Genomic DNA, 9,028 nt, shown 5'->3' with positions numbered 1-9,028 from the left:
GCTCCGGCCCTCCTCCCTCATCCTCTCACCATCGTTCACCTCCTCTTCCTCCCCCCAGCTCCTCCTGCTCCTCCTCCTCCTGCTCCTGCTCCGGCCCTCCTCCCTCGTCCTCTCACCATCATTCACTTCTTCACCTCCTCTTCCTCCCCCCAGCTCCTCCTGCTCCTCCTCCTCCTGCTCCTGCTCCAGCCCTCCTCCCTCGTCCTCTCACCGTCGTTCACCTCCTCCTCCTCCTCCTGCTCCGGCTCTCCTCCCTCATCCTCTCATCATCATTCACCTCCTCTTCCTCCCCCCAGCTCCTCCTGCTCCTCCTCCTCCTGCTCCTGCTCCGGCTCTCCTCCTCCTCCTCCTCCTTCTGCTCCTGCTCCGGCCCTCCTCCCTCATCCTCTCACCATCGTTCACCTCCTCTTCCTCCCCCAGCTCCTCCTGCTCCTCCTCCTCCTGCTCCTGCTCCGGCCCTCCTCCCTTATCCTCTCACCATCGTTCACCTCCTCTTCCTCCCCCCAGCTCCTCCTCCTCCTCCTGCTCCTGCTCCGGCCCTCCTCCCTCGTCCTCTCACCATCATTCACTTCTTCACCTCCTCTTCCTCCCCCCAGCTCCTCCTGCTCCTCCTCCTCCTGCTCCGGCCCTCCTCCGTCATCCTCTCACCATCGTTCACCTCCTCCTCCTCCCTCAGCTCCTCCTCCTCCTGCTCCTGCTCCGGCCCTCCTCCCTCGTCCTCTCACCGTCGTTCACTTCCACTGCGACCCGACTCGTCTGCAGCCGGAGCTCCGTCAGGAGAGTCTGAGTTCGGCGGAGCCGCTGCAGATGTGGGTGGAGAGCCGCTGCGCTTGTCCCAACGCCTGCTCCGTGATGGGAGACCTGGGCCTGGGCTCCATCTTCCTCATCATCCTCTGCCTCAGCGCCGCCGCCTACTTCATCCTGGGTGAGAGTCACTGTGCAGCAACATCTGGAAACATCAGCTGCAACAACAAACAAAAACCTGGAACGTCAAAATGAACTGAGGCGACTATCAAAGTGTTTATTTACTCAGAGGATTGAACAGACAAACTGCACAGGGGGAAAAAAACCACATTTGCAGAATTCAAATCATGATCCAACAATCTGTGATGAAATTTGATAAGAAACAGACAAACCAAATTCTCTGAACATTTATTCCACGACAATCCAAGGAAAACATTGAAACAATTAATATTGTAAGAGGAATTTAGACGTTTTTTCGTATAATTTGTCCCTCAATTGTATAACTAATTCAACATTTTTAACTATGTATGCACGGCGACAGCTTTTTTTAAACACCAACGTTTATGTACTTACCGATACCGAGCACATATTGAAAACCACTGAGTTTTCTCTTACGGGTAAACGACACGTGGCGGCTTCGTATCGCCACAAACCACTCCTGCCTTGAAACTCCGTCTTACTTTGTTGATTGTCATGACGACTAAAGAATCTCCACTAGCCGATACCTGGCGCCCGATACTGGTATCGATATCGGTACATCTTTAAACGTGCAAGCTTCAAGGGAGCAGCTCCAGAGCCTCATGAGGGCTGCAGATGTCTGAGTTTTTCCTGTTACACGTTCCGGACGAGCCAGGCCTGTGTTTACCCCCCCACTCCCCCCCCACTCCCCACTCCCCCCCCCCCCCCTTGCAGGCTCCTGTGCCCTGAGGCCGTCCCGCAGCAGCGGTGGGGTGCAGATCGCCCCCGAGCACAGCGTGTGGTGTATGATCTGCTACCACTGCAGCGAGCAGAGGCCGCAGAGGAGAGCGTCGCAATACACCGACATGAGCCGGGGGGAGTGATGAAGAGGAGGAGGAGGAGGAAGAGGAAGAGGAGGAGGGTCACTTTAGGCAGAGCACCACCTTGGATCTCGAGGGAAATGTCAGAAATGTGCTGAGGTCTGTTGGTTTTTGCATAAATTCAAGGTCTCCGCTCAGGCTGAACACACGTAAATGAAGTATTGTGTGCGTTGCCGCGTTCCGCCACTTGGGGGCAGCAGAAACAATTAAAAAAAAGAACATTTAAAGAGTTATTTGTTTTCTCACTGAGTTATTCTATCACTTTAGAGGAAAACCTTTCACCGTTTATTCAGCTAGAGAGAAAGGTATTTAAAAGATAAATTTGCGATTGGCTGATGTAAATGTGCGCTTTCGGCTCCGGTTATTAAACCATGCACACAATGAAAGAAACACTTGGAAGTTTATTTATTTGTTTCTAAAAATGTCTCCTGGTAATAAATCTTCTAACTTCAGAAAGCTTCTTCTTCTTTTTTTTTTTTTCTGTTGGTGCATCTGTAAGGAACATGCGTCTGTGGGACGAACAGCTGAAGACGTTTGTTGACAAAGTGAAAAACTTGACAAATCAAAGATTTTCCTTTATAGAAGCGTTTGATGAAAAGTTACCAAAGAGTTCAGATATCCACGGGACTTAAAATCTTTCTTGTGTCATTCAAATAAATAAAAAACACAAGATAATTTTACCTTTGAGTGAGAATAGAAATAACGACTGAAGTTTTCACAGCTTTTCAAGAGATACAGCGGAGAACATGGCGTATGTTTTCCAAAGGATTTAGGAAATTACATCCACATGGAATCAAATACAAATTCTGGCTTCGATTATATTCAAGCAGCTGGTGAATCTTGAAACTGAACTCGGACTCTTCAAACTGACGTCACAGTTTTGAACCATTGTTTATATTATTCTTATATGTGATTGTTAGATTCAGTTCATTTTGTCACAAAACAACACAAGTCAAGAGGTAGAAATATAAAACACCATCGTAGTTTACATATCATTTAATTTGTCGGGATATACCGATACTGGTGTCGGTCCGATACCGATATCGGTCCGATACGATGCTAGCATCGGTCCGATACCGGTATCAGTCCGATACCGATACCAGTATCGGTCCGATACTGCAAAGTTAACTGATACTTTATCGGTGCATCCCTCGTGTCATCATTCCACACGTTAGGATATTTTAGACTCTCAGTCATGTGATCATGTCTTGTTTGTCACGTTCATTCTCTTAATGACTCCACCTCCTCCTCCTCCTCCTCCTCCTCCTCCTCCTCCTCCTCCTCCTCCTCCCCTCACGGTTCCCTGCAGCTGCTCCTCACCTCCGTTAGCATTTTGAAACAAATACACCTGTTCCACCCCGAGTCGTTTGCGTTGCACGAGCATGTCAATTGTCCGCAGGGGGTCTTATTACTCGAGCGTGCGCCCCCCCCCCCCCCCCCCGCATGGCCCTGCGGTACATAAACACTTATTCTCCTGTGATCCCGCGAGGCGCCTTCACACCACCTTCACACTTCGCACACACTCTACAGCGTGTCATTAGGAGATGCTGGTTTGAAGGCCGTGTGTGTGTGTGTGTGTGTGTGTGTGTGTGTGTGTGTGTGTGTGTGTGTGTGTGTGTGTGTGTGTGTGTGTGTTCTCAGTCCGTGGACAGCTGCAGGGCCTCCTCAGCAGAAGTCTGTTCCCTCGCTGGTTAATTTTCCCGAGGTTCTTCATGGGGGGGTAAAATCTGCGCTGTGGCCTGCAGTCGGTCCGGAGTCCGGGTCGTCGTCCGTCACATTCCCGGCGCTCCGGCGTCATCGTCCTCCTCCTCCTCCTCCTCCTCCTCCTCCTCCTCCGTCCTGCAGCAGTGACCACACCAACTCACGTCACCCAGCTTTCCCCCACAGCTCTCCACGCAAAGGTCGAACAACCATCTGTGCGCGACGCCGACGCAAATAAAAACCGCAGGTTCTCGTAAATCCTGAGCAGATTAACACGAACACCACTTAAAATGTGTAATTTGGCGATTACTGCCATGCGAAGACTAGAACCGTTTCGGAGGGTGTGTGACGCTGTCATGGATCATTTGGTGCTTCCGGTCTTAGTTTGACTCTGCGCTGGGAGCAGACATCAAGTAGGGGAGGATCTGTAATTTAGAGAGAAGGTCAAAAAGATTTTTTTTTTTTTTTTAAAAAGGGGAATTTCTAACGATTTCATTGCTTTTGGGGTCTTTAATGATGATTCCAAACTCCTCCTCCTCTTCATCCATGCCGTGTCTCCACTGATGATTTACAGAACATCGTCCTCCTTTTGTTACACTAAGTGATTCCACGGGTGTAACCGATCCCCGGCTCGGACCCACCGGGCGGGCCCCGTCCGTCCCCCCCCCCCCTCTAATTGCTTGGGAAAAATATTTGCGCGTCCCCCACCCCTCCGACTGACATCACCGCTGGAGAGCGTTCGGATCTGGGCTGGAGTTTATCTGGAAGGCCGACTGGGGTGAAAACCACAGTGAACCGGACGGCAGATGGTCCCCCCCCCCTGCCACCAGGGGAACCCCCCCCGTACCTTGTCTCCTCGTCCTCGCCGTCCCAGAGCGGCGAAGGCAGATACAGATGCAGCTCCGGGACCAGGGTGGCGCCAGGAGGTCCGTGGCGGTCGCTGGGGGTGGTGGGAGTTGCTGAAAAAAAAAGGGGGGGGGGTGGGGGGGGTGGGGGGAGGTGAAATGTGTTTGAAGGAGTCAGTCACTCGCAGGGATGTAAGCGTCGGGGTTCGGCCACATCCACCGTACAGATGTCTGCCGCGGTCTGCCAACAACCCGAACCCCCGGGGGACGGGGGGTGGGGGGGTTGTGGGGGGGTCGGAGCAGAACTACCTCTGAACAACTGTTGTCTGCCGATCAGCCGAGGATGTCCGCGGGGGCGATTCCCCCCAAAACTCCAGCACAACAGAAAACACATCCACCAATACCGGGGACAATGGGGGAGGGGGGGCGGGGAGTGGGGTCTTTCATGTCAGTTGGCAATGAAATTAGATTATTTGCCACAAACACAGCTGTCGCTGGTCTCTGTATCGGCATCCGGGCGCTCGGCCTGGACGCCATCGGCCCAGATGGAAGCTGTTGTGTCGCAGTGGGTTTTGCGTTGATCAAAAAGGCCTTTCAAGTGGGCAGCGGTGTGAATAAACAGCAGCCCCCGGTCCGTATCGTGAAAAGTAAGAGTACATATTAGTACCAGACGCACCAGTTGAGACGAAACAAAGCCCAATGAATTGAATTGAATCTGCTTTTGGTTTTGACTGGTTATTCTAACAGTTGGCTTTTATATGGGACTTGAAGCATGAATGTCTCTGAAGTGGAATGTCAGGCAACGGGAACAGTAAAGTGTCGCTGTTCAGTTTAAACTAGCTAGCTAAGTAGCTAGCTCTCTTTCAGTTCTAGTTTGTCTGGTGGAAAAATACCTTATATTAACCTAAAATACGGTGAAATGTCCAGAAAAACCTCTCCTGGCGCTGTTGCGTTACGGGTCTTTTCACAAAGTCACCGCGATAGCGTGACTACGAGGCTAATGCTAGTTTACTAGCCCTCTCGGTAGCGTCAGGCCCTACGTTGGACACCAGCAATCTGTGACCAAATGACCCTACGTTACTTCATAATCCCATTGCCATCGGGGTAGGCCGTGGCTCAGTTGGTGGAGCAGGTTGTCTCTCAATTGGGAGGTTGCAGGTTCCATTCCCATTCTGTTCATATATCTAATGGAGCTTTTCCACTGGCCTTGAGTCGCCTCAGTTTTAAGGGTTTTTTCATTTCAGTGTTAGTGCCTGATACTGGGTACCTTTCCAGTACTTGCGTGACGTTAGCAGGTCACCGATTGGCCGGGGGCGTGACGTCACTACGAGTACGGATTTCACAATAGTAACCCCGCCTTTTTTTTAAAAACCCGATCACAACAAGATCGCTCACGAACCGAGATGGGGCAACAAAGAGGACATTTCGAGGAGGGATTCGCCAGGAGCTTTGCGAAGTGACCGGCAATGAGAAAGTGTCTCCCGAGGTGACGGTCGCCCACGGCAACGTGGCCCTGACGTCTCCACCCACATCGCGGTGGGTGGAGACATGAACATGTGACGGACTCACCTGCCGGTTGGATGTCCGGAGACGTCCAGTCGCCCACAGCCGGCAGCTTCTCGTCTCCTCCCCTTCTGCTCGGCGCCGTCCCCCCATGTCCTCCCCTGTGTCCCCCCCTCCCACTGCCGGGCCTCTGCTGGAGGCGGCAGCAGAACCCCTGCACTGGGAGGGAAACACACCACATCAGCTGCAGGGTTCAAAGTCTATACAGAGATGATGGTAAGATTTTTACCGAGCAAATCCTCATTAAACACTCTAATGAAAAAGGTTAAAAACAGTTTATATAAAGCTAGATTAGAAACTAAATGAAAATATAAAAGAGACTCATGAATCCAGATTATAGAGCATCTTCCTCCTCTAACATCCAGATTATAGAGCATCTTCCTCCTCTAACATCCAGATTATGGAGCATCTTCCTCCTCTAACATCCAGATTATAGAGCATCTTCCTCCTCTAACACCCAGATTATAGCGCATCTTCCTCCTCTACCAGCCAGATTATAGAGCAACTTCCTCCTCCAACATCCAGATTATAGAGCATCTTCCACTAACATCCAGATTATAGAGCATCTTCCACTAACATCCAGATTATAGAGCATCTTCCTCTATTGACATCCAGATTATAGAGCATCTTCCCCTAACATCTAGATTATAGAGCATCTTCCTCCTCTAAAATTCGGATTATAGAGCATCTTCCTCCCACTGACTGATGGAACTTAATAAGTGAATTTTTTTGATACATTGCGAGAGATCTACTTTCTTTGTATAAAAAAAAAAAAAACTTTTATATTGCAGATACTAGTAAAATAACTCCACTACTAACGACTACAATGGATTAGTTATTAAAACCTTGAGTTTCTTTCTGTCCTGCTCAGATTCAAGTAGTGTTCTAATCTCTCTCTCTCTCTCTCTCTCTCTCTCTCTCTATCTCTCTCTCTGAGCCGTGATTGGTCAGCAGCTGGACTGGTTGACAGCCGACAGACTCCACATCTTCCCCCTACAAACTCGACCCCGGCGTGTGAACGCTTCACATGGAGGATACAAACGTGTCACATTAAAAACATTCCCCGCGCCCGGCCTACGTTCTGCGTTTAGGGGGCGGTGGGGGCCACGCGTGGTCACCTTGCAGGCCCGGATGCTCGGAGCGTCCGCACGCCGGCGGCCGCGCGTCTCCGCAGGTCGCCGGCCTCACCGGAATCCCCCCGAACCCCCCGGACCGAACGCTCCTCCTCCGCCGCCTGCCGTCGCCGTCGCACGCGCTTCCATCTGCGCCGCACTCGTCCCGGCGCTTCCTCCCGTCGCTCATCGCACATCCGGCATGTTCCGCTGCGAACACACACGTGGCGTCCAGCCACCCGGTCACTCGTGCGTTGGTCTGCTCGTGTTGCAGTCAGTCGGAGGGTAAAAATATTTAACCTCTAATCAGCCTCTTTGCATTTTTTTTGGGGAGGCCTGCGAAGCCTCAGATGTTGACGTCTTACAAAAAACGGGCGTTCCCTCTCGGTATATGGAACCAATGTATTGCATAGAGGGAAAAAAAAAGACTTCAAAGTGTCTGTTGAGAATCTGCTCCGGATTTTAGTGTTACGCGGCCCGAAACATTCCTGAAAGAATCTGCGTCCCTTAAGCGAGAGCAGGATTTACATCGGAGTCAATATGTTCACATGGTGTGTCGAACACATGGCCGGAGGAGGAGGAGGAGGAGGAGGAGGAGGAGGAGGAGGAGGAGGATCTCTGGCCGGCGCACAGGAAGCGCTTTTCCCAGGGAGAACTTTTAGAAGCTGTAAATATAGAGATGAAGGGCGGACGGAAAGAAAGTGTTTTGAAGTTGTTGCCTTCAACGCGGCCATTTCTTGTTTTTCCTCCAGCCCATCCTCTTTAAAAAAAACGTTGTTTTAAAAAAAAATCTATCCATCTTCAACAACTGCTTCTACACACTAAGGCGGGTGGAGCTCATCCCAGCTGACACTGGGTGAAGGGAGGTTACACCCTGCAACTCCATTTTTTTTTTTATCAAGTGAGAAGAGAAAACTTTCTCTGCAACTTTTTAAAAACGATTTTACTGTGGAAATGTGGGGGGGAAAAAACCGCAACTTTTAGGAAACGCTCTGACGCCGTTTCCCTGAAAACAGGGGAAAACAAAGCTTTTCAAAAACGCTTGGCATGGATACGCAGAAAAACTTAGCTTTTTGAAACGGCTCCGTCTCCAAAGAAACGGAGATAATCGCTTAAATAACTTGTTTGGCGGGTTTTGTGGTCGTTTGGCACGTCATGACGTATAAAGACACACAATAAACCAAACAAGCAGGTGATAATAACAATAATTGGTCGAGTGAAGTAAGACAGACTACAAGAGGTCAAAATTCCAATAAATAATTAAGATAAGATCAAAGATAGATGAAGAGAAACCACAATTAAAAAAAACACAATAAAACCTTACAAAGCTAAAAAGCAGTCACTAACATAAACCAAAGTAAGAACGTTCAATGAAGAGCCACTATAGTAAATATTACTAAAAATGGACGAATACAATAAATACAATAAAGTGCAATGTACAATAAAAGTTTAAAAAAAAATCCCATATATTTATTTAGGCTATACTGAGGCAGAATCTGAGCTGTACTCAATCAGAAAGCTTTATGCCTCTTTGTTTTTATTTTCAGTGTTTTATTTTTGTAAAACCCCGTCTGTCAACTGTCTATGTTTTCCATCGAATACCTTTCATTCTTTTGCCAGGTTCAAACGATTAAAATCAGAGCTTTCATCCAATCATATTTCTTCCGTCGCTTGTTGCTAGGGTAGAATATTTTAATATTATTTATTATTTATTATTTATATAATACGATTTTTATGCTGTTAAGCTAAAACTTTAAGTGTTACAATACAATAGCTTTAATTTATGTGCGTGACCTGCAACAAAATCTAAAAAAAAAATAAATAAAAAAAACAGGTTCTAAAAGTCATCCTGTAGAAACAATTTGTCCTGAGTCTCACCTCATGTTTCCAATTAACCAATGACCTCCTCCCTCTGTACCGACTTCCACCTGCTCCACCTGCTCCACCCCTTCCCAGTGTATTTAAGCCTCCCGTTCTCTGTTACCTGGACCTTTAATTCTTAAAC

General features: G+C 48.9%; 1 protein-coding gene across 2 annotated transcripts; it reads left to right on the top strand.

The window, feature by feature from the left end:
- The first annotated feature begins 806 nt into the window (after positions 1 to 806).
- On the top strand, positions 807 to 6,947 carry LOC308132542 (uncharacterized protein). Of its 2 annotated transcripts, XR_013936704.1 has the most exons (3): positions 807 to 925; positions 1,657 to 1,901; positions 6,863 to 6,947. XR_013936704.1 is itself a non-coding variant. In XM_080499684.1 (2 exons), the coding sequence occupies exons 1-2, from the start codon at positions 808 to 810 to the stop codon at positions 1,803 to 1,805; spliced, it is 267 nt and encodes an 88-aa protein (XP_080355810.1). In that variant the 5' UTR covers position 807; the 3' UTR covers positions 1,806 to 3,013. The 2 variants fall into 2 exon arrangements, 1 of the variants encoding a protein (XP_080355810.1); XM_080499684.1 differs by lacking the exon at positions 6,863 to 6,947 and having other exon boundaries at positions 1,657 to 3,013.
- Positions 6,948 to 9,028: the final 2,081 nt, after the last annotated feature.

The sequence above is a fragment of the Blennius ocellaris genome (assembly GCF_963422515.1).
Source record: "Blennius ocellaris genome assembly, chromosome: 7".
NCBI classification, from domain to species: Eukaryota; Metazoa; Chordata; class Actinopteri; order Blenniiformes; family Blenniidae; genus Blennius; species Blennius ocellaris.
This window is presented reverse-complemented; position numbering and strand designations above follow the sequence as displayed.